A 27359-nucleotide genomic window follows, 5' to 3' on the forward strand; every position below is an offset into this window, starting at 1 on the left:
TTCTTGAGTATTGTTGCAGCTGCACTCATCAAGGCAAGTGGAAAGTATTCCATCACACTCCTGATTTGTGCCTTGTAAATGGTGGACAGCCTTTGGGGAGTCAGGATGTGGGTTACTTGCTGTGGGATTCCAAGCCTCTGACCTGCTATTGTAACCATAATATTTAACAGACAGCAAGACTGACAATGGATTTCATCTTAGAAGAATGAGAATCCAGTTAAATGGAGGAATCCAAACACATGCTAGTTATCTTTCCATGGAAAGGAAAAAAAGTCAAAGGAAATCAAAAGGAAAGCACCTTCATACTTATACACCCCTTCAAAGTAAGCCCCCAATCACCGCAACCAAGAATCAGAGATGGTAAGCAGGCTAACATGAAAAGTAACATTAAAATTACAATTTAGATGAAAAGATGCAGTTAATACAATTTCTGAAATTGAACAAATACTTGTGAAAAATATATCCTTCATTGCTCATGGAAAACGTTTTCTCAACTGCTGGGACATGAATGCAAGTTCACAGCTTTCACTGCTTCCAGAACAACAGGTTCCCTGTCACACCATTAGGAAATAATAAGCACTGCAAAGGCATAAAGAGCAACCTAAAGCCCTCCCATTATTTTCCCAGATGTCAATTCAAGAATTGTCGAACAGTAATCTTGGACCACCACTTCTTTGGGATCCAAGTGCATGAGGAAGGGAAGTTACCATTGAGCATTAGAAGCATATTCTAAGCGAGAGAGAATACCAGATGAGCAAAAGACAGAATTTAAAAACAAAAGCAAAGAACTCAGCACATTGAAAAATAACCAAGGCATCTTAGAAGACACTGCCTTGAAGAGAAAAATGTTTGAACACCTCACAAATTACATTTACTTTAATTGAAAAGCTAGGGAACAGAAACATCACTAACTTCAATCCATAAAATATGGAGAGGTTAAACGAGAGACAATGAGCTCTGACATTTATTTCAAAAATGGTGTGTACATTTTCCTCCTTGTAACCAGCAATGTCGATAAGTGTTCCCATTTGACTGCATCACTAGACAGTCATTCATATTTTGCAGATAACAGTAAAGCAACAAAGAAAGCTGCCCACAAAGATGGTGTTTCCTTTTCTGACGGCTGTTCAAACCTGGCAACAAGTTAAAGGAATCTACAGACATGTAGCAGCAGTGATGTCTGCCTGCTGGGTAAATAGCCAATCACACTGAAGTAGTCTCAGACAGCAAATTAGGAAATAGAAACCGGTGAAACCCTTGACTTTTACTTTAAAATTTCAGTTAGCAAAATGAATGATTGGATTCAGATAGCAGCTAAAATAAACTTTTAACATTTTAAAATGTGGATTTTAAGTCCTAATGGAAAAAACTGACATTCCACAAATATATAATTAGCTTCCTGGACTATGAGTTTAGCAATATTTATGAAGTGAGTAGGTTAATAACTCAGCTACACTTAATTGAACAAGTTGCAGCTTTTGACAGGGTCCTTACAGTGAGGCTAACAGCACAAGAGTGCAAAGTTTTGTCAGTTTCAAGATTCTCCATTGATTGTGGAACGCCCGTAAGGAGGGTGTTGGAGGGTGTGGGAGAGAACACCTCAAGAACACAACTGAAAAAGAGTCTTAATCCTAATAGAATTGCAGCTTCCATGGCATCAACATGGTATTTGATAATAAGTCCCTCATGGCACCCATAGGTAAAATTAATCAATTAAGTTTAAAGTGACATGTGAAATGACAATTTTGTACTTTCTACTTCTATATACTGAAACCCAGAATAATATTGTCCAATTTGCTTAAGGCTATGAAAAAGAGAGAAAAAAAATGTTAACATCTCTGATGGAAAAAGATTACGGCCCAGTAAGCACCAATTATAAGTGGTTTCTTAACAAGTGATGGACATAAGTGAACATTTCCAATTAAGATACTGCAGATTTGCTACAATGTACAAATTGCAGTAAACATATTCCAGAGATTATGTTCATCACAGGCCCAAGAAACCAAAATGAACCAATTGTTTCTGACAGGAGAAGCAATCAAAACGCACAGATTTCCAAGGTGCTTGAATTTGTTTTTACAAATAGGTGGTGACACATTTCCTCAATCTTTTGTTTTGTGATCCAATTTGCATGCAAGCAGTAAACTGGGGAGGGGGGCTGGGTACAGTGTGGATAAATAAAAGGAGCTTTACAGTACAGAACACAAACAAACATTAGTTCACGTTATTTCCGGAGTCCGAGTCAAAGTTCCCAATAGAAATTTATTTCAGATCGGTATTGAGTTGCAGCTAGCTGAACACCGGAGTTGTAATATTCAATTTTTAGTTGGTGCTGACGGCGAGGATGAGGTAGGTACAGAGACTGGGCCAATTCTATAGGCAGTGCTACAAAATCTTCCAACAAAGGCAAGTTTTGAGGTACAGCTGTTGTTCTGCTTGGAGTGGCCTATTTCTTGATGATTCCCCAGCTGGATCTCATAGCAGACTGACTCATTCTTAGTTCTCAAAGGCATACATTTCAAAATGTTCACTTGAGTCATGTTACTTTCCTTCTCCACAATCATTTCAAAAGGGATGTTTAACCAGCGTCTCAAACTGGCTTTGATTTCAGGACTGAGTCAACTGAATGAGTTACCACCTATTTTGAGGGCCTGATGTTTCGGAAACCATTCTCTGGGCAGACTCCGCTAGCAAGGTGAGCCGATCAGATGGAAATGACATTCCTGTAGTTCCTTTTCAAATGAATATGAACAGTCCCAAGTGCGACCCGAGTCTGACAGCAGCTCTCCAGCATGACAATGCTGGACGTGCAAACATCCTGGTCTTTTTTGATGGCAAGGTGTCTGAATAATGAGGTGGGAGATTCAGAAACTGAGAAAATTATTTTGATCTTGAAACTCCTTGTGATGTTTGTCAGGTAAAGGGGCAATCCTGTGCTCAGGTGACTTGTAGCAAGTGTTTTTTTTGGCCAGTCAGAAATCCATTAAAAATAAGCAATAACAATAAAGTTTTGAGCACAGTGTTGGAATTTCTTTTCATGTCGTATGAACCTAATAGATAGGATATTTGAATTATTAAATGAATTAACTACTTGTGAAACCCTTCCATACACTTTCAGCAAGAGCTGCAACATAATCAAATTTTAACATTTTTGATTTTCTGCAACGTTTTAATTAGTCGGTGCTTTTCCTCAGGATAGAAGCTCAGTGAATAACATTAACCCTGTCTATTCAGATCAAATGTGCCAAGCATTTTTTCCTTTCCCATGCTCAATGATTTTAAGGTAGTTTTCTCTCCATTTGAAGTTGTCTTTCCTTTCCCACCCTCACCGGAGCGATGGAGCAGCTGAGCAAAGTGAACAGTGGCTTTTATCAGCGTTGTATGGAGTTCAATATCGGATTATTTCATTTAGCCTCTGCCATTCAATGACATCATGGTCGACCTGCAAAGTAACTCCATAATATTCCTTAACACCTTGAGCTAACGAAAATATTATCAATTTCAGATTTAAAATGGATACTTGATCTATCACCAATTGTCATTTACTTAAGTGTTCCAAAATTCTACAGTTGTGTGTGGGGAAGTGGTTCCGAATTTCACTCCTCAAAACATCTGACTGTAATTTCCTAACCAGGTCAATAATCTGCCTTTAATTCCATGAGCTTCAACTTTTAGCTAATAGTTTCTGATGACGGACTTTACCAAATGCGTTCCGGAAGTACATATAAACAACAAGTCCATTATTTTAATCACCTCTTCAAAACATTGTCAGATTTGTCAATTATAATCTACCCATAGCAAATCCATCGCTGATAAACTGAAAATTCATTTTAAATCAGTCTACGTTTGATTGTAGACCCAAAATTTTCCCCACCAAGGATGTTGTATTCACAACTTTGCTTTGAGCACTCGCCCTCAATTCCATTTTTCCAAAGGGGAAATGTATACTATGAATACCTGTTCTTGCTAACTGTGCTGAGGTGAGGAAATAAACCTCTGAAATTACAGAACCTTCCGTAAAGGCTCAAAATTGCATCTCGTCACTCAGCCACGAGGAAGGAAACATGTCTTGCTGCTGCCACCCTATTATAACCTTTGCTCTTCCTGTAGCAGGTCAAAAATATTTACATCCTTAAACAGGAACCATTAACCCACTGTGTTCAAACCATAACACACTGGGAATATCAGTACATTAAGCCTAAAGGCTCTGTGATACAAATCCACTTATATGAGATGGCTACTGTTATGTTGCTGTAAAAGTTAAAATAACCAATGAAGTAAATTTCAAGCTGTATTTGTATGCACGTTGCTCAAATATTTCATGGGCACAAAATATTCCTTAAACTTCCTAATACGGATTACAGGAAGTCATATAAAACAGATACGTCAGTTTAAGGGCAATCAAACTAGAACAAATAAGGGTAATTTATTGCTGAAATTTTGATACGATAAACAATTTATTTCAAACATTTCAGTGGCTAATATTGGCAGCCAACATGACAGCTTTTACCCAATTCAAAGTTAGACTGGAAGGAGGCATTTAATGTGCATTTACACATCAAGTTTAATAAGGGCAAGAGATCATTCAGCTTCCAAAGGAGGCTAATTCTCATGTATGTACATCAGATGTTAAGACTTGAATCGACTCCAGAATGAAACAATGATATTCCCTCCTTCTGGAACTGAGTATCTTTGCGCCACTGTCAAGCCTGGTGTCAATTCTCAATGTCTTCAAGATCATAGCATTAGTCTGAAGAAAAAGCATTTCTCACTGACACTACTCAAAGTTACATGCATCTCATCAACCATTTAAGGTTTTAAGGCTTTTGCACCATGCAAAACAGACTTGCTCTCACATATGCACACAACTGCTGTTTTACTGATTAAAAATTGAATACCATTGCCTGATATTTAATTGCAATCTTCATTGATACTCCTGAAACAGCACTATCCAATTGTAACCAGCATGATTGTTAGAGATGGAGCTTATTTTACAAGCACAAAAAGTGAGCCAAAAATCCTTCAGAGCTAAATAGGAATAAGGACATACAATTTTCAATCAGTAAAGCACCAGTTGTGTGCATGAGAGAGCAAGTCTGTTTTGCAAGGCCTTAAAACCTTAAATGGTTGATGAGATACATACACTGATCATCCAGCAGTGCCTTCGCTCCTGCTGTGCATTCTAAGCAATCCCCTTTACATCGGACATAATGGCCAGAATGTTACAGCTGTATGCCGGCAGGGCTTTCCCAGCCCACTACAGTGAACGGAGATTTGGCTGGGTGCCAAAGTCTTCGATCTCGCTGCAGCGGGAGTGTGGCATTAATGGCCGTTAAGATCGCGCCCAATATCTGCTGAAGTAAATAACATTCATTATTTAAATACTTAATATAATTTAATCACATGTATGAAAGCAACTTTTTTAAAAATATATATGAACTACCTTTGTGACATTTTTATTTGAAAACCAGATACTACCGCAAACATCCATAGCAACGCAATGGGAGAAACTGTTCAGTAAGACTTGTGTGCATTACTCCCCTAGCAACAAAATAAATTTGAAGAAAATTCTTGTCTCAGTGCTGTGATACAAGAAACTAAATGAAATTTACAGAATAAATGTGGACCTAAACAAATTCAAACCTAACTGACACTGCAAATATAATTACACAATTTATTTTGGACAGACATTATTCCCAATGTTGATTTCTTTTTCTTCTTTTAATAATAGACTTTTCTTATCATGCAGCACTCGGCAACTGAGTGGACAGACAGACATATAATGTAATTGGTATAAAAGTTACTAACATCTAACATCTTCTCACCCAATAGGAGTGGTTCACCCATCTGAGATTGAGTCACCAAATAGAGAATTGCAAGTGAACCCACAACAGACCAAACCCTCAGCAAACCAAAACACGATTATCGTACCCTCAATATGTGGAATTCTCAGGACTATTCTTGTGCACATATGCAAGGAACTGAACACTGCAGTTGTAATGGATTTTCAAATAACATCACCAAAATAATGTGAATTTTTTTGCCTGCAAATTGATCTCGAATGGCATTGTTTACGGACAAACTAAAGCAGAATTACAGACTTTAGCTCTTGGAAAGGCGCTGAACAATCAGAACAAAAGAGAGAGGAGGCTTGCGAAGAGGATACAGCATGAACATGGGAACCAAGAAATGTACTACAGCATGTGTGGAGCAAGGCAAGGGCGAGGACAGGGGAGCATCGGTCACTGACTTGGGGTAAGGGAAGTGCACGAGCAGTGTACAATAGCGTACAGAGTACAGCAATGGCAGGTAACTCCCAATGCACCGAGTCTTACTAATTCCAGTATGGAAGAGCCTCTGCTCCACCTTTGAAACTCCTGCCCTAAAAACTCACCTCTGCTACTCCATCAGAATCCATTCAATTGTGCTTTCAAGCATCATGCCAACAAAAGGAGGAACCGAAGCAGGCCACTCAGCCTGCTCTGCCATTCGATGAGATGATGGCTGATCTGAAATGTGGCCTTAACTCCATTTTCCTACCTGTGCCCCTGTCCTCCACCGCCTCATAGATGAAAAATATATCACAGTTTAAATATATTCAATGACCCCCCGCCCAGCTGCATTGCTCGCTGGAGAAGAGAATTCCAAAGACCAAAGACTCGAAGAAGAAATTCCTCCCAATTTCTGTCTTAAATAGGATTAAATTTATTTTTAAACTGTGTCCATAGTTCTAGATTTTACCACAAGGGGAAACACCTCAGGATCTATCCTGAGAAGTCCCCTCAGGATCTTGTATGTTTCAATAAGATCATCTCTCATTCTTCTAAACTCCAATGACTATAGGCTCAACCTTTCCTCATAAGCCAACCCCCTTCATTCAAGATCAGCCTCGTGAACCTTCACCAAATTGTTTTTTCCCCCAAAACATTATTTTCTTCATAAAGTTACAAAACATTTCAACTTGAAAATTATAGAAAGTGAAATAAAATTTGACTCGTCTCCATACAGTACGCTGCACTCAAAGATGCATCCATGTGGTGAAAGTGCTTCCAGTGTTGTCAGGGAGTTCCAAGACAATGAAGGTACAGTGACACGCATGTCCAAAAAATAATGTTGTGACGAGGAGGTAATAGTATTCCTATTACCTCGTCATTCTAGTAGGTGGGAGTGCTGCCAAAATACTATCTGCAGCATGTCCTGTAGGCAGTGCATATTTCAATCACAACATAATGGCGGTGGAGGGAACGGGTATTCAGGCTTGTCACATGCCAATCAAGCAAACTACTTTATTCCAAATGGTATTGACTTGATTGTTACAGCTGTACCTGTACAAGTGGAAATCATAGCATCGTATGTATGATGTTGAAGGGGTTTTTTTGGAAACAGACGATGAGCAACTCACAGAATAACCAACTGCTGACCTACTCTTGCAGCCACTGTATTTATTGCTAGTCTGGTTGTGTTTCTCATCAATGGTGACCACTCATTCCCCACACACAAAGGATGTTGATAGTGGAAGATTCAACAACGAAAGTCATGAGTATCATAGGATGATGGTAAGGATCGCACTTAGAGTGGTCATTGCCTGGCTTTGAATGGTACAAATGTTAGTTGCTGACTTGGAAACTGAATTGGACTAGCCATATAAATACCGTAGCTACCAGAGCAGGTCAAAGGCCAGGGATCCTACAGTGAGAAACTCCCCTGACTCCCCCAAAGCCCATCGACCATCTGCAAGGCACAAATCACAAGTGTGATGGAATACTCTCTATTTGCCTGGATGAGCACAGCTCCAACAACACTCAAGAAGCTGGACATCATCCAGGGCAAAGCAGCCCACTTGATTACAACCCATTCCACAAACATTCAATCTCTCTACCACTGACAAACAGTGGCAGCAGTGTGTGCAATCTACTAGATGCATTGCAAGAATCACCAAGGTTCCGGAGACAGTGACTACCAAACCCACGACCACTGTCATCCAGAAAGACAAGAACAGCAGACATCTGGGAACACTACCACCTGGAAGCTCCCCTCCAACTCACTCAGCATCCTGGCTTGGAAATATATCACTGTTCCTTCACTGTTGATGGGTCAAAATCCTGGAACTCTCTCCCTAACAGCACTGTGGATGTACATGCACCTCAAGGAGGGCCTGTTTCCTGTGCTGTACTGTTCTTTGTGAAAAGGACTGCAGCTGTTCAAGGCAGCTCATCACCACCTTTTCTGAAGGACAATTTGGGAAGGGCAATGAATGCTGGCCAGTCTTTGAAGTCCACATCCCCGAAATGAATTTTAAAAACAAGTCTGGATGTTTGTTTTAGGTCTTAAAATGTTGGGTTGAAAAGCCTCATTATTTGAGGAATTGATAATGGAACTGAACACCGTACATTATACAAGTCAAAATTTACAGGTATTGAGGAAATATTACGGAAAAAGTTAGCTGGGCTGATGACACCGCCCTGATAAGTACCTGAAGCAACCGCCCTGGAGTTGAAATAGGTCCTTAATGACTGCGTCTTCCTTTGTTTCAGGAATAGTTCCAGCTCAGTAATGCTTAAGGACCCCTTGCAACATTTATGTAGAGAAATATGAGTTTTCTACCAGGGTAACATCAATTTTATGTTTAAACACTGCATAAGGCAGTAACATTTAGAAGACATGATCAATAATAAAATACCTGCAACTAGAATTTCACAACCCTAAAAAGGCTGTTCAGCCTTTTTATTTATTCTTTCATGGAATGTGGGTATCACAGGCAAGGCCAGCATCTGTTCCCATCCCTAATTTTCCCTTGAACTGAGTAGCTCGCTCAGCCATTTCAGAGGACAACCACATCACTGGGATCTGTAATCACATGCAGAAAAGTCCTGATAAGGACGGCATATTTCCTTCCCTAAAGGACATTAACGAACAGGTGGGCTTTTGTTCTGACAATCAGTGATAGTTTGGTTGTCACCTTTGCTGACACTAGCATTATATTTCAGATTTTGTTGATCAACTGAATTTAGGTTCAACCAGATGCTGTGGTGGGTTTTAATAGGGGCCACCAGGATCCACCTTCACATGTCCGAACTGGTAAGTTCAAGTTCGAGAAGGGCCATCCAAGCTTCAAATAAGTGAGCGGCAATAATGAAATAATTCTGCAGGGATGCTGTTAGAGTTAATGTCTCAACACTGACTACATTTGGATTGATTGTAATTCCTTGACAACAGGTTTTATGACCTGTATAAATTATACAGTCAAAAATGGACTTGGGGGGGGGGGTGGGCTACTGTCTGTGTGGCGTCTGCATGTTCTCCTCCGGGTGCTCTGGTTTCCTCCCACAGTCCGAACGACGTGCTGATTCGGTGCATTAACCATAGAAAATTACAGCTCAGAAACAGGCCTTTTGGCCCTTCTTGTCTGTGCCGAACCATTTTATGCCTAGTCCCACTGACCTGCACTTGAACCATATCCCTCCACACCCCTCTCATCCATGAACCCGTCCAAGTTTTTCTTAAATGTTAAAAGTGACCCTGCATTTACCACTTTATCCGGCAGCTCATTCCACACTCCCACCACTCTCTGCGTGAAGAAGCCCCCCCTAATATTCCCTTTAAACTTTTCTCCTTTCATCCTTAACCCATGCCCTCTGGTTTTTTTCTCCCCTAGCCTCAGCGGAAAAAGCCTGCTTGCATTCACTCTATCTATACCCATCAAAATCTTATACACCTCTATCAAATCTCCCCTCAATCTTCTACGCTCCAGGGAATAAAGTCCCAACCTATTCAATCTCTCTCTGTAACTCAGCTTCTCAAGTCCCGGCAACATCCTTGTGAACCTTCTCTGCACTCTTTCAATCTTATTTACATCCTTCCTGTAACTAGGTGACCAAAACTGTACACAATGCCATGCTAAATTCTCCCTCTGTGTACCCGAACAGGCGCCGGAGCATGGCGACTAGGGGATTTTCACAGAAACTTTATTACAGTGTTAGTGTGAGCCTACTTGTGACACTAATAAATAACCTTTAAAAAATTCTCATTGAAAAATGCTGAAGGGTGTGGGTGAACACACATATAGGAAATTTATTGAAACAAAAAATGCAGACAAATAAGCTGCAAAAATATCCAACATGTGTGTGTTTTAGGTATTGCAGAATGTTTTGCCACAGGGAGTGGTTGAGGTCACCCCACCTTTTGTGGAAATTGGATAAACATTTTATGTAAAGGAGATACTGACTATGGGGAAAGACAGCAGTAGTAGGATACATTTTGGATTGTTTCACTATGCATATCATAATCTCTGTTTGGATTTTAATGATTATAAACTGCCTCAGCTTACTATCCTGATTTATCAGCTTTTCAAAGAATCACCATCCACTAATAACTTTTATCCTCCAATCTAGCTAATCTATACTATTGAAAACAAAGATGTATAAATATAACAATGCTTGCCACACATTATTCCTTATCTTTTGAAGAAAGCAGGAAGCTAATGTACCTCGATGTTTAATTATCTTGCACATAAAGCAGCGCCGACAGGAGGCCAGCTCCAAAAATCTGCCTCGAAATGCACCATTTAGTTCAGCAAACACTTTACAATTTGAAACCTTTGATTTTTACTCCTTTTCCTGAATGGCTATACAGTAAACTGTGTTATGCGACAGCCTACCACGCAGAATTTGACATTTCCCCAATACAAATTATCACTTCACCAACCAGAACCAAATAAGTTGTTATCTGGAACCCATACCTGTATACTGTATTATTTTATATTTTATGTTTCTATGTACTGTTAAAGATTTTGGGCAGGATTTTATGGCCTCGCTCGAGTGAGACTGGAAATTCCCGCCCAAGGTCGACGGAGATTTCCGTTGTCAGACCCTCGTCCGCTCCAATTCTGTGGAGGGCAAGGTGATAGAGTTCCAGCCTGGAAGTAAAAAGAATACAGTCCTTTACTTCCGAAGTAATTGTTAATTAGTCCATGCTACAGGTATTGTGCTATATTCCATTGATAACTGGAATTCTCCATTAACTGGCATTTCTGATTAACTGCATGTTGGAGTTTTGCATGACCAGATAAGTCTCAAGTATGACCCCTGTTCTGCGCTACATTGAATTACCAATGAGGCCAGCCAATTTGTCTTTCTGGGAAACACAACTCATTCCTATTAAGTGTGCAGATGCTGAGGCAATAAAAGGATCAAGCTCCATTGTGGCAGCCCTAGCTAAACAGGCAATGAACATTCATCTTCCAGATCTGGGCACAAAGAACAACTACAAAATATCAAAGTCCGCTGTGGTCGGTGGAGCTATACCCTAGCTAAATTGCCTTTAGATGCAAAAGAAATCCTAGGAGAGCATCAAAAGTAAATATTTCTCGATCTTTTCTTGCCCAATTACAACCTATAATAATGTACTACCTAGGAGTGTGTTAATGACTATTTGTCAGAAAGACCTCTCAATTCACTCCTATTAACACCATAAAGCAGTACTTCCATTTGCTTATTCAAATTTAGAAGTCTCAAAAGACATAAAACACTCCAGAAGATTTATTTTCAAATAAACTGCTCGGTTAAATATGCATCATAGTGAACACACAACATTTGTGGAATCAGGTGAAAATTGGCAATAAAGAGCAGTGCATCCGAGTGGCTGGCAAATAGGGGTGGCATTCCTACCCTTAATAAAGGCATCTAAAGTTCCTTTCAAAGCAAAAGTAGGGGCTGTCACCCTTTTCTAATCAGAACACCAAAGTAGTCTTGGCAACCAAAAAGTCAGAACAACCACAGACAACCGATTATTACATCTTAAACGGTGTAACATCTGACTACTCTTAGCACCGAACTGCTTTTCATATTAGACACTATCTTTTGCAAGGTTTAGTAGGGAAATAGTTTCATTAAAAAAATTACATGTACAGTTTATTACAAAGCCAACTCAAGCTAAGTTACATCATATGGATTATTACTTGGGTGCAAGATAACCTGACTTAAACTTGCCAAGTTATAGGAAGACAAAATATGCAACAGTATTTATGCAATGTAGTCAAGTCTCTTGTCCCTCAACAAAGATGGTAATCAGACTGTGTCCCGAACAGTCAGAATCATTTCCACATACAAAGACATATTACAATCTCTGCTGTTGCCCCCAAATCACCACCACAACCAGCCCTTAAAGCTGCACAAGCACAGAACTGTATTTTAACACAATTAGCCAAAATATCACCAACCTGACTTGTGGTGGGAGGCAGTGAATCAAAGATGTATTTTAATACTAAACCACAAGTGTTTCCATTATTATGGCCATGTGAGGACACAAGTTAAACACTAACGATTTGAATTTATAAGGCACCTTTAATATAAAACCCAACAGTAGTTTAGAGTCGACAACAAAAAAATCACCCAACTCTAGGAGATACCAGTATAATTATCCAATAGGTACGTCAAAGATGCAGGTTTGACGGAGGGTCTTAAAAGAGGAGGAGATATTTAGGGAGGAAATTACAGAATCATTACTTGTAGTAATCAATGGCTCATCTAATTCTGGATGTTGAACAAGCGGTCTGATATCAGCAATGCAATGCTTGAGAAAAAAAGTGGAGATTAGAGCTGGGTGCTTTCAACAAATAATACAAATGAATCTACAAGTGGCAGTGTGTATAGAGAACATTAAAAAAAGGAGTCCTGCCATTCAATGCGATTAGGGCTGATCTTCTGCTTCAACTCCAAGCAGAAAAAAATCTCAACTTTAAATATATTCAATAATAAAGAATCCACAACCCCCTGAGGTAAATAATTCCAAAGATTCAAAGTGAAGAGGTTTCTCCTCAACTCAGTCTCAGTATAAGGACCTGATCATTTAGAACTGTCTCTTCCTGTCCTGGAGTCCACAGCCAGGGGAAACAAACCTTCAGAATCATCTGTTTGAATAAAATCACCTCTCATTCTCCTGAACTCCACAAAGTACTGTCCCAATTTAATGAGCTCATCTTAGGACAACCTGGAACCAATATAGTAAACCATTGCTGCAGCACTTTCAATGCAAGCATATTTTTGCTTAAATATGGAGACCAAAGCTCAGAATCACTGACGTGCTGAGGCTGCCATTTGGCCCATCGCGTCTGTACTGGCTCTCCAAATGAGCATCATGACTTAGTGCCATTCTCCTCCCTTTTCCCTGTACTCGTGCACATGGTTTCTATTCAAATAATCAATGAACGCCCTCTTGAAAGCCTCGATTGAATCTGCCTCCACCACACTTCCAGGCAGTGCATACCACAGCCGAACAACTCGCTGTGTGAAAAAGCTTTTTCTAACATCACATCTGCTTCTTTTGCATATTACTTCAAATCTGAGCCCTCTCGTTCTTGATCCTTTCACGAGTGAGAACAGTTTCTCCATATCTACTCTGTCCAGCTCCCTCATGATTTTGAAACTATCCTGAGTGTGGGCTCAAAGCCCTGTACAATCATAGCAAGATTTCTTTATTCTTACTCCAATTACCCTGCAATAAATGCCAACATGCCATTTGCCTTCCTGATTACTTGCTATATCTGGATGTTAATTTCCTGCATTCCAGGTACATCCTTGTACCTCATAACAGCAGTATTTACAAATTCACATCTTCAAAAGAAAATCTGCTTTCCCATTCTTACTACTGAAGTGAATTATCCGATACTTCTCCACATTATATTCTACCTTCACCTTGTTGCCCATTCAGTAAATCTATCTATATCTCCTCCTCAAAATTTTCATTTCCACACAGCTTTGTAACGTCAGCAAACCTAGATACCTTACTTTTGGTCTCTTTGACTAAGCCATTAATATAGATTGGAAATAGCCAAGGCCCAGGCATTGATCCTTGTAACAATCCACTAGTTACAGCCTGCCAATTTGAAAATGCCTTTTTATCCCTGCTGTCTGAATCTTGTCCATTAACTAACCCTCTATTCATGCGATAATATTGCCCCCAGTTAAACATAGCCATATCTTGTGCATTATTAACCTTTTGTATATAGCACTTTATTAAATGTTTTTTGGAATCCAAGCATTTCTATACTGGCGAATACAACTCCCCATTTGTAAAACACATGGTGACTGTTCCTGCTATGATTTTCACAGAATCAAACATAGACTGATGCTTATTTCAACTAATCTCATTTTATACTGGTCAAAGCTATTGCAATCTTTCATATTCCTGGCTACTATACTTTCATTCATTTTTTTCCATTTTTAATTAACTTTTTGGTCACCTGTGCTGCTTTCTAAAACAGTCCCAAACCTCAGGATTACTTCTATTCTTCGCAGCATTATAAACCTCTTCTTCTAGCCTATTACTATCCTCAACTTCTCAAGCAAGCCACAAGATGGATCTTTCTTGCTGAGTTTTTATTTTTTAATTAAATGTGTTTTTGTTGAACATTTTGAATTGTTTCTTTCAATGATTCAATGTTTACTTAATACCATATCTTTTATTCTATTTACCCAATTAATCTTACTCAGCTCTCCCTCAATACCTTTATAATTGGCTTTAAATTGAAGATTGTTTGGAGCTTATTATGGAATTCAGTTATATTTTGATCACATTTTCCCACCCAGAGGATCTTCTACTCGGATTACTGAGTAAATGTGCGTTAATGCACGATGCTAGATCCAAAATAGCTTTATCCTGATTTGGTTCCACAATGGATTGTTCAGGAAATTGTTGTGAAGGTATTTTACAAATTCACCTTCCAGATTATATTTGCCAAGTTGATTGGCCCAGTCTATAAGAAGATTAAAGTCCCTCACAATTATTACAGTGCCTTTGTTTCATTTTTAATGTTAATTACATAATTACTGCGAGGGGTGCTATGAACCTTTCATAGCACCCCTAGCAGTAGTTATGTATTTAACATTAAAAATGTTAGGTGGGTCAGGTGGACTGCCCCCTTTTTATTCCAAATCTCTGCCCCTTACTGATTCTACTTCCTAACAAGCAGAAGTTATCATAGTTCCAGATGACCATCGGCTGCTCTCCCCTTTGAGGAGGAGAGCAGACAGATGGTGATTTAACATGAGGATCACCACACCTCAGGCAAGGAGCGCAAGGGTACAATGGTGGCTGCCCACGTTTTTCAGATGCCGCTCTGAGTTCTGATCAAGGTTGTGGAGGGTTGTACTTTTCTCTCCATCTGGAACAAGAGTTCCAGTGAGCCAGGCCATGCAAACATGGCACGAGGTGACCGCCGACACCAGCAATTTCATATTCCTCTCAGGAGGCCAAACAATCTCTTCTCTTAAAATTAAAGTCCCTTAGTTCAAGCGATAACAATTCTGTTCCACTACACGAACAACTGATTTTAAATCTCCCCTTTTAGAAAACATTTTCAGAAGGCATTCGATACAGTACCACACAAAAGACTTGAGAAAAGTTATAGCTCATGGGTAGTGGTATTGTCACTGGACTAGTAATCTAGAGACCCAGGGAGCCGGGTTCAAACCCCACCATGGCAGTTGATGAAATTTGAATTTAAAGAAAACCTGGAATTAGAAGTCGAATGACGACCATGAAACAATTGTTGATTGGTGTAAAAACCCCATGTGGTTCACTAATCTACTTTAGGAGAGGAAATCTGCCACCCCTGCCTGGTCTGGCCTCTAATGGGACTCAAAATCCACAGCAATGTGGTTGACTCTTAAAATGCTCTCTGAAATGACTGAACAAGCCATTCAGTTCAAGTGCAATTAGGGGTGGACAACAAATGCCAATTTTCATGAATTAAAAAAAAGTAGCAACGTGAATACAATGTTGGCTGAATAATAGGACAGTAAGAGTTTTAACAACACCAGGTCAAAGTCCAACAGGTTTATTTGGTAGCAAATGCCATTAGCTTTCGGAGCGCTGCTCCTTCGTCAGATGGAGTGGATATCTGCTCTCAAACAGGGCATACAGAGACACAAAATAAAGTTCCAGAATACTGATTAGAATGCGAATCTTTACAGCTGATCAGGTCTTAAAGATACAGACAATGTGAGTGGAGGGAGCATTAGGCACAGGTTAAAGAAATGTGTATCGTCTCCAGACAGGACAGCCAGTGAGATTCTGCAAGTCCAGGAGGCAAACTGTGGGGGTTACCGATAATGAAACTGGGTCCCTGGCACCCCAGTGCTAACCAGTGCCACCATGCTACCCTTTTTAAATAGTGGACAAGCCCTTTGCGTTTTTATTGTGCAACAATCACGTTAACTTAGAGAGGCCGACTTGTGCATAACCACTTCCGTATTGCTGTGCAGTTTAGAGGCTGTGTAACTGCTCATTTCCTTTCCAACTTTTGCCAACAAGCCCCAGATACCCCCGACTTGGTCCTGAATCTCTGCTGTTCTTTTGCTTATCCTATTCCAAGAGGTGAAAAGTGTGTCTAGAATACAGGTACATAAGCAACTTTAACAAAATAAAACGTCCCAAGGTGTTTCACAGAAGCATTATAAAACAAAGTATCATACTGAGCTTCACAAGGAAAAAATTAGGTCTAATGACCAAATGCTGGTCAAAGACCTAACAGCTTTTAACAAGTGGCTTAAAAGGAGGAAAATGATATAGAGAGAGAAAGGGAAGTGTAGGGAGCATCTACCCGAGTTCAGGGCTTAGGCAATCGAAGGTCCAGCCACCACCAGTGGTGCAGCAATTAAAAACTGTGGGATACTCAAGAGGTCAGAGATAGATGAACACAGATATTTTGGAGAGATGACACCTCCAGTACTATGTATAATTCTTGTTGCATGTATTGAAGGCCCTGCAAAAAATTAAAACTAAATTGGTACCAAGTGTAAAGCATATAAGATACAGAGAAGTTCAAGTGCCTATGTAGTTTGCTCTGCCGAAGAAAACAGGAGAAAAATTGAAGTATTTAAAATCCTTTACAGGAACACATCAATTGAACCCTCAATATACTCAAAATTGTCACAAACTCTTCAGAACAGGAGTCACAACTAGAAACATAGAAGAGGAACAGTGAATAAATTTAAACAGCCTTACAATTTGTGGTGAGGAAGGGATTCCTGGAAGTTTGCATATTGAAATCTAATGGAGGCAGGAAGAACATGCTGATAACAAGTGGAATGACTGGCATTGAAAATAGAGGCCTAGTGTATAAAAGCAATAAACTTATGCCAAACTTTTAAAAATCACAAATTGGGCCTCAGTTGGAGTACTGTGCCCAATTTTAGGCACCACTTAGAAAGCATGTCATGGCCTGACAATGAATTCAAAGAAGATTTAACATAAATACTCAAAAAGTTGAATGAGACCCCAATTTTTTAGGCCAGTAGTCATGCGCAACGAAGAGTCTGACAAGTCACCCAGACTCGAAACATTGGCTTTGTTCTCTCACCACAGATGCTGTCAGATCTGCTGAGATTGTCCAGTGTTTTGTTTCAGTTTGTGCCAGCATTCGCAGTAATTTGCTTTATTTACATGGGTGATGTTTGAGAAATTGACACGCATGATTGATTTGGGCCCAAAAGTCCATCACAACAGAATAAAGTAAAAATCAACAATAATAATTCTTTAATATTTATTTCATAATATGAAACTATATACATGTCATCCAACATAACTTCATGTCAAAAATCATTCGAAATCGGTCTGATCACTATCTGAATCACTCAACAATTTGTTCCAATAGCTTGGTTGTATAACATCTTATGGATGTTCCTTGTCATCATTACCTGTAATACAGGTAACTTTGGCATCATCATTCCACAAGTAATCATCCTTGGTACCATCTTGTGCATTCGATATTCCAAATTTTAGAAATTAATTTTGACAATATTGGGATCACGTTCAGTTCACACACCACACATCCTCATCCTAAGCTCATAATGTTGCAGGTGAGGGTGCTCACATATTTCAACCTTTTAGTGAATATTTTTCCTCCTTCCAACATCCAATTGTTCCAATTCTTTAAGATACAGGCCTCGAGAGGATTTTAAGTATTAACATCCAAGGGCTGAACAACACTCAGGGATAACTGCTACATTGGTATTGGTTGATCTCACAGAGACTACATCATCGGAAATATGAGGTTTGAACATGTCTCAGGATGATGAATGTGTTTCTTTGCACAGTGCTCCTTGTCTCAAATTCCAAACATTTATGATCCATTTCTTGCAACTGCCTTTGTCCATCCAAACTCACATGAACAGGAACGACAATGGTTTCTGAAATCATAGTGCCAAAGACCCGGGTTCGATTTCCGGCTTGGGTCACTGTCTGCATGGGGTTTGCACGTTCTCCCTTTGTCTGCATGGGTTTCCTCCAGGTGCTCCGATTTCCTCCCCCAGTCCAAAGATGTGCAGGTTAGGTGCATTGGCCATGCTAAATTCTCCCTCAGTGTACCCGAACAGGCACCAGAGTGTGGCGACTAGGGGATTTTCATAGTAACTTCATTGCAGTGTGAATGCAAGCCTACTTGTGACTAATAAATAAAATTTACTTTATTTCTCTTTGGAGAGAGCTTTACACTTAAATATTGCCATATTGTGCTATCCACCATACAAGATGAAACCACTATGTATTTTCGTAGCCAGTTGTCTTTGCAAAGACAGTTTTTTGCCAATGCTTGTTAACTCATTGTCACTTTTTTCTCGAGTTGAAATTGAGCTGCATACTTATTATTTTGATTCATAGATATGATACTCTAAGTCTTGTCAATTGGCTGGAAGATTGCCACCAGGATTAGCGGAGGGAAAATCTAAAGGTTCCAATCTGTATCTTTAATGAACCATAATAATTATGGTAAATAATTAATTATCACAATGCAGTTTGATCCATGAAAAATTAGGGTTGGCTTTTGCATGAATAAGATTATAAACTACTTTAAGACAAAAATCATAGGGTTGACTTCTACACAGTTACATATGGTACTACCAAATTGTTCAGCTTTTTTATTTTCAACTGTGTGCATCTTCCCGCTCCTTCATTTGTAATCTAACTCCTGGTCCTGGGGTTTGTGACAATTGAGAGTATATTATGAGAGTTGAATTTATCTGCTCCATAAAGTCTTTCAAATGCTTGAATGTTTCTCCTGTCCTGTTCTCCTTTTCCATAGAACAACGAGCCATGGGTTTTACTAGCCAGAGATGAAAGACTTCCATTGCATGAAGAGACTAGAGTATATAAAGAGGAAATTTGATTTAGAAATTCAAACTAATGAGTGGGTTTTGTGGAGTAAATAAGGAGAAACTGTTTCCATTGGCAGAATTGTTGACAAGACGACAAATTTTGAGAAAACGCAGCAAAATACTGCAAATGCTTGAATCTGAAACAGAACAGAAATGCTGGAAAATCTCAGCAGGTCTGACAGTGGGGAACGAATGGAGCCAACGTTTCAAGTCTGGCTGACCAATTTAAGAGAAGTTTCTTTTACGCAACGAATTTTGATTATCTAGAATGTAATGCCTGAAAGGGCAGTGGTAGATGATTCATTAGTACCTTTCAAAAGGAAATTGGCTAAATACTTGAAAGGAATAAAATTGCATACTGTGAGGGGACAATAGGTGAATGGGAATAGTTGTAAGATTCTACAATCAGTGAATGAACAAAAGACATCAAAAATTGTACTGAATAGTTTAGACTTTCAAAGAGAATTTTGCTCCAATTCAATACACAGTTATAGGAAGGATGCTGTACAAGTAACTGATCATAATCACTCAGTATACTAACAATATATTTAAAGTTGAGTTAAAAAAGACTGCAAGCAGGACAATCTAAATCTGAAACAATCTGTAGACATTGCCTAACTGCTCAAGGCCAGAATTAATAAAAAGTAATTAGAATTTTCCCAGAAACAAAAGCAGCTTATTAAATCCAACAAACCTATGTGATGGATCTCAAACCTATGACCTTGAACATACTTTCTCAATTTACAACAGTACACAATGCTACAAGGCTCCAACACAAGGCTGTTGAGAAAAGCCTTTATTGTCAGCTGAAAAAGGATAATGCATGGAGACTTAAAACAACAGTAATAAAGCCTAAAAAAACTAAAACCTGCTGGCCATTCCTTTACAGCATATGAGGAACCGGTTTCAACATAATTCTGACAGCCAAACTATGGAAACAGACAGAGAATGATCTAGAGTAAACAATGAATAACTTGAGATATAGAAAATTCCACAGAAGAATCAGCATTTTGCAGAACCACTAAAGTGTAGAGAATAATCGTAGGGTTGACAATGTTGATGGGCAATGCATAAAGCATTTTTTTCTAATTCTTTTCTGGAGTTTAAGATATGGATACACGGTGCCCATGAACAGCAAAGAAAGTGCCGAGCACCCTTCACTGAAACGCAGCAAATGGGGACCACACGCTAACATCATGTTACATCACGCAAGACGGCAAGTTACCATTTCAAACCTGTGCAATGTTCAAAAAAGTTCTTAAATCTCCACATTCTACCACCTTTATTTCACACCAGTAATTGGGAGGCAAATGTTTGCTTAGCTACTCTTAAAAAAGTTCAAAGTTCTTTTTGGAATATCCATAATTTTTGAAGCAGCAATAGTTTTGACTATTACATCTATTGAATATTAAAAGGCACAGTGTGGGTTGAAGCATTGGATCCCGAAGTCTGCAAGAACCATGTATAGCAAGTCATAGTCATTACTGCACAGGTGGTGGCTATTTGGCTGAACCAGTCCACACCAGCTCAGTACAGCAATCCAGTCAATCCCATGACCCCACTATCTCCATAACCACCTTTCTCTGTCAGCTATTAGCCAATATTTGACCTGGTCCTAATATTGTACATAGTCTCGCCTCTCCAACTGCAGCACTAATGTGAATCGCAATTCCAGGTATTCTCACTCATTTTCTTCTCTCTCCCTAATTCAATAGCTTTTATTTCAGAAAATACCAAAAACAAATTTTCTTCTTGCCATGTATATATTATTTATGCAACTCATCTTATAGATGTATAAAGACCAGTAAAGTTTCTTTTCCTTCACTAGAAACAGGAATAATAGATATCCTAATGCTCCTTTGAAGTTCCTTGACATGTTTCACAATGTTAAAAATGCTATATAAAGTTGTCCTCGATATTATAGAAGTGATAATGCACGGTGTTAATCGATGTATGCTATTATGGGATCTTAAGTGTATATGTTGTGTACTGTTCATGTGGGATTACATTCAATTATTACATGACAAGTATTTTTCTTTAAAACAGGAAAGGGACAATAAAACCAAAAAGGCCGATGAGCAAGGAACCATTTAGAAAGTCCTAACCCTCAGACAAAACAGGTCACGACAAATTAACTGGCCAGGCAAGCAACACATTCAAACATCAATCAGCAGATATTGTCAAACCACTCAGGAACGAGTAATAGGATTTCAAGAACCTAAACCAACTAGTTGATGATTGCATGTCCAAAATACTCCATTCATCTTTTAATATGGCTATACACAAAAAATCTAGATCATAGACAATTCTTCCTAAACTATAAAAAACCTCCCAGATTATATTTTATATCTACTGTACAATGACCTTCATAAATTGGCTACCAGCAACTTATACTAATGTATGAAGCAAGTGATAACTCAAAGAAAACCATGGCATTTTATTGTGCTTCACAGATCCGATAAGTAAAAAAGCCAATTCTTATCAATAGACTTATCTTCTATCACAAGCTATACTTAGGACCAAGAATGGAGAATCCTTCATTCAAAAGCAGAGAAATTGCAAAAATTAAGCAAAACAAAAGCAATTTAAAAATTTGGCATGCAGGATAAATGGCACAGTGGGTAGAGAACATCACATCAATAATAAAATTCACTTTTACCAGATTTAGATGGTTAATATGTTAAATTGGTAGTAGTGCAGGGGAACAGGAGCTGGTCTTACCTGGCTGGATCCGGGTAAATTGGGTGCTCTCTTGATCCAGAACCATCGTTCCTTGACAAAGAAATAAGCGAGGACTCCAACAGTCGCCTACAAAGTTGAACAAGGCAGTTTCAGATGACATTCTACACAAATAGGAAAGCCAATTATTGTGACAAATCTGATGATTGACCTGTATTTAAAGAATCATTGAGTGCTCAAATCATGATCCTAAGTCAAATTTCCAAAGTTTAGAAGAGTCTGTTTATAATACAATTGATGTTTTTTGACTCAAACCTCTATTCCATGCTGCTGGTCCACAGGCACGACCAACCCCCCCCCCCCCCCCATGATATATGGTAGAATGGCTATCCTGCCATGCCTGAGCTTTGACAGTGAAAGTCGCTTAATACTCAATTGAACAGCACACGGAGTGGATCATCAAGAAAGTGCTATTTGAATATTTTAAATAAACACACTGGAGACAAAAAGCTGCAGATGGTGGCGATTTGAAACAAAAACAAAAACTTTTGCAGACACACAGGTCAGTCAGCATCTGTGGTGAGTTTTTACTTCAGGTGTAGATCCTTCATTATTAGTCACGCATTCTAACACAAGACCCTTCATTAGTACTCATATTCTAACATAGGATCTAGACCTGAAACAATAATTCACTTGTTCTCTCCATCATTGCTGACTGACCTGGGTTTGCAGCGTTTTCACTTTTTGTTTATTCAAAGTACATGGCCTTTTTTGCCACAGTGATCTCCAAATGCTCTAGCACAATTCGTTATTTTATTTATGAAGCACCCCTTCAAAAAAAACTGATTTTAAGATGCAAATGAATAGGTGCTTATAAGCAGCAATGTGAAACAAACAGTCACCATTGAGGTTGAACACATTTTGTGAAACATACAACACACAAAAATGCTCAAGTACTGGTGGAGAAAATCCAAAGGAGTTCTCAGTTCTATTCGGTCTCCAACCCATCTGAATTTAAAACCCCACATCTTCATTCCTCCATGACTTTACGCCACCAAATCTCTGCAAATCACTCCGCCTTCCATTCCCTCCCAGACCCATTGCTCCTTTTGCGCACTCCTCCCTTCCTTTATCCAACCATTGAGCGAGGAACTACCTTTACAAAGCCACACGTCTTCTGCCTCCAACATTTAATAAAAATTTTGACTACGATTGACTCACTTTCCTGTCACAACATATTGTTCAATATTTTCTCTACATATATATTCTCCATCTTCTTTGCAGCATACTTGAGATTTATGCTACTTTAAAGGCATTATATAAACAAATGTTGCTTTTGACATTCTAAAAATGACAGGACGTTTTGAAAAAACAGATGGGAGTCTATCATTTTTCACTTATTATTAGACATAAAAAGGCTAAAAATAAAATCAGTCTGCGCCCATCAGCACAAAATATTGTTTAGACTAACTGAATTACCTACACTTTGTTTACAAAGGACTAATTCAAAGCAAATCAAATCTTACACCACAGTTGAGCCTGCAGCAAGGCGTGGGCATTTGTTATATTTCTTTTTAAATCAAATCCTCCGATATACACTGCGCGCCAGTTCAGTTTGATGATTAAGCAATCTGGATTGAATGCAAATGAATTGTGCCTGTGCAAAATTTTGTTTATGAAGCAAGAAATACAAAATTAACCTTTTTGTGATTTGTTCACTACAACATGAGCAGAACAATACTTTCAAAACCATATTCAAGGAACTTGCAAAAATGCTAAGATTAATGAGCAACTCTATTTATCATTTCTGGTCTTTTTCTCCATCAGCAACAATTGATTTATGTAACACCAAATCTTCATCAGAACTGGTATTAGCTGGTCATTGATGTCACATCAATACAATGACACCTATTAAATTAACATCCTATCCTAAAATCACAAGTCTGTGTAAAGAGATCAGATTCTTGGCACTTCAAAGTTTAAAAGTACTGTGAACTAAACCAACATACAAAGTTCAGTTCTACCTAAACCAAAAAAGTCTTATAAATAAAACTGCTGAGCTACAGGCACAAATTGCGACAGGGGGATATGCTATACCAGCCTTAACAAAAATGCAGCTTAGGTTAGGCCAGGATGAAGTTGAGCATTCCTAGCTGAAATATATCTGGGTGAAACAGAAAAAAAAACACAAAAGAGGTGGTAGTGTTAATTAAAAACTTTAGTACTAGAGATGATCTACGAGATGGTACAAGTGGAATTCATTTAATTAAAAATAAGGGAATTGTATTAGTAGATCATCATTAACCACCAAAAACTAGAAAGGAGAGAGTAAAAGAACATGAACAAATTAGATAAAACGTGCAACATGTCAGCCACAATACCTAGTAGCCTTAATTACCCAAACATAGGCTGTGGTAAGGAATGCCTGGAGGCCAAGAAATGTGTCTGGCCTTACTTTCAAGATCAGAAAGCATTTACTTCAAGGAAAGAGACACTTCTGGATCTTACTCTAAGAAATTAAGTGGGGCAATTAAGCAATGCAAGTGGAGTAGCTGGGAAATTACAGGCAAAGATGGGGTTGGACAGAAATGTGCAAAATGAGGAGGGTGTCAATCTGTTAAAGATTTATAAATGATGTTCGGGGAAATAAATCTCGGATACCAAAGAGAAAGTAGCCCAGGTCAACTGGGAAAACAAAATTGCCTAATAAACGCAGACAAATAATGGGAAATGTTATCAGAGAAACTAGTTCAACTAGCCAAATGCCATGAGAAATAAACTCTAAAGTCCCCTGGCCGAGTACAACTAAAATTGAAATAACAATTAAAAAGTACATGTTAAATCTATAACCGATACTGAACAAGAAAAACAAATCAGGAAAATAAATGAGCATGTAGAAAAAGAGAATAAAAGAAATTGGAAAGGCGGTGATGATATAACAGAAGATTGACACTAAAGTAAAATAGTAAAATATTTTTTGAGTGCGGAAAACGTTAAATGACATCTTGACAGCATGAAAGAATGGCACATATACAAAATAAGTGCCTTAGATATCTTAGAAGTACATTTGTGAGAATGAAATGCTAAGAGATGGAGCCATTAATATAGATAAAACGGTTGTACTTTAAAATTTGGTGCAATGCACAAGTGGAAAAGGCATCTGACCATGAAAGCTTTCGTCCCAAAATGTGAAGACTGGTCACAGATGAAATAACAGGAGGCTCTGGCCAGTATCTTCCAAATATCATTGGATATAGAATCAGAGAACTGGATTGTCACTGTAACATTGCTTAACAAAAGAGTGAGAAAGGGACAATCTAGCAATTATTGTCAGTAGTGGGTAAGCTTTTAAAGAACCTAACATGAGCTAAAATGAATACTCACTTCGCCATCTAGAAGGCCAAGAGCACCAGATACCAGACACCTGGAATTTCCCCACTAAGTCACTCACTATCCTGATTTCAAACCTAATCCCCATTCCTTCACTGTTGCTGAGTCAAAGCCTGAAACTCCCCCGCTAACTGTGGATGTACCTACATCTCAGGGACTGCAACAGTTCAAGAAGGCAACTCACCACCATCTTCTGAAGGGCAACTAGGGATGGGCAATAAATGGTCAACCACATCCCATAAATGAAAAAAAATAATCAGTGGGTTCTTCTAGATCCACTTCTCTCTCTGGCCAACACAGCTGCTGTTTAGAGGGGGCAAGTTTAAGGGAGATGTGCGGGGGAAGTTTTTTACGCAGTGGTAGGTGCCTGGAACGCACTGCCACAGGATGTGGTGGAAGCAGGCACATTAGCAACATTTAAGAGGCATCTGGATGGGTACATGAATAGGGAGGAAATAGAGGGATACGGACCAAGGGCAGAAGGTTTTTTTTTTAAAGTTAGGACATCATGATCAGCACAGGCTTGGAGGATCGAAGGGCCTGTTTCTATGCTTTACTTTTCTTTGTTCTTTTTTGCTTTTATTTCAGTAAAGTTATCTTTCTTCCTTTTTATATATTTTCTTGCATATTTTTATACATCAATTATAAATGTCACATTATTATTATTCAATAAAATTGTTGTTTTAACACAATACTCATCATATGCACTCATTCCTGTTATGCCACACTATGACTTTGAACCCGAGTGAGACTCCGAAAGGGACTCTAAGGAATCCTTGGCACCAGAAATGTGATACTGAGTAAACTGTTGGAACTCTGGACTGACAAGTACCTGGGTCCTGACTTCATCTTAGGGTCTTAAAAGAAGTGGCTAGTGAGATAGTTGATACATTGTTTTTAATTTTCCAAAACCCGCTAGACTTGGGGAAGGTTCCATTACGTTGGAAGATAGCAAATGTAACTCCATTATTCAAAAAGAGGGAGACAGAAAAAACGGGAAACTACAGGCCAGTTAGCTTAACATCTTTCACAGGAAAAATATTACAAGCTTTTATTAAAAAAGCTTTAACAGGGCACTTGGATAAGCTCAAGGTAATCAGGCAGAGTCAACATAGAGGCCATTTGGCCCATCAAGCCTGCACCTTCAATCTCATCCAGGCCCTATCCCCTTAACCCCACGTATTTACCCTTCTAAATACCCCGATACTAAGGGGCAATTTAGCATGGCTATTCAACCTAACCAACATGTCTTTTGGACCATGGGAGGAAACCAGAGCACCCGGAGAAAACCCACGCAGACACAGGGAGAACATGCAGACTCTGCACAGACAGTCACCCAAGTCAGGGATTGAACCCAGGTCTCTGGAGCTGTGAGGCAGCAGTGCTGACCACTGTGCCGCCTTAAAACATGGTTTTGTGAAAGGAAAATCATGTTTAACCAACATATTGGAGAAGTTATTTGACAAAGTAATCTGTGCTGTGGATTAAAGGGAATTGGTGGAAATCATGTTTTTAGATTTCCAGAAGGCATTTGAAAAAGTGTCTCAAAAGTTATTACGGGAAATAAAAGCTCATGGCATAGTGGGTAACATTTGGCATGGATAGAAGATTGGCTGGTTAACAGGAAGCAGAGGGTAGGCATAAGTGGGCCTTTTTCAGGTTGGCAAGATATAACAAGTCGTATACCACAGGGACCAGTGCTGGGCCCTCAACTGTTCACAATTTATATAAATGACTTGGATGAAAGGATCGATGGGGTGGTTGCCAAATTTACTGATGTCACAAAGATAGGTAGGAAACTAAATTGTGAATTGGATATGAGGAGGCTATATAGATAGGTTAAGTGAATAGGTAGAGGTCTGGCAAATGGAGCATAACGTAGGAAAATGTGAAAGTGTCCATTCTGGCAGGAAGAATAAAAGAGTATATTATCTAAAATGGTGAGAAATTGCAAAACTCGGATGCAGAGGGATCTTGATGTCTTGGTTCACAAATAGCAAAAAGCTAATTTGCAGGTATAGCAAGTAACTAGGAAAGCTAATAGAATTTTATTGCAAGGGGAATTGAATACAAAAGTAGGGAGATTAGTTATACAGAGTGTTGAGGCCACGTCTGAAGTATTGAGTACAGCATTGGTCA

At 38.9% G+C, this 27359-nt stretch overlaps 1 protein-coding gene across 7 annotated transcripts in view; it reads right to left on the reverse strand.

Moving 5' to 3' along the window:
- LOC144498775 (activating molecule in BECN1-regulated autophagy protein 1-like) overlaps positions 1-27359 on the reverse strand; it is a 409078-nt gene that overhangs the window by 291630 nt on the left and 90089 nt on the right. For all 7 annotated transcript variants that reach the window (XM_078220425.1, XM_078220422.1, XM_078220420.1 and 4 more), the window contains one exon: positions 21873-21959. In XM_078220425.1, the coding sequence (XP_078076551.1) occupies positions 21873-21959 (87 nt within the window). The remainder of the gene's footprint in view (positions 1-21872; positions 21960-27359) is intronic.

The sequence above is a fragment of the Mustelus asterias genome, chromosome 9, assembly GCF_964213995.1.
Source record: "Mustelus asterias chromosome 9, sMusAst1.hap1.1, whole genome shotgun sequence".
In the NCBI taxonomy this organism is placed as follows: domain Eukaryota; kingdom Metazoa; phylum Chordata; class Chondrichthyes; order Carcharhiniformes; family Triakidae; genus Mustelus; species Mustelus asterias.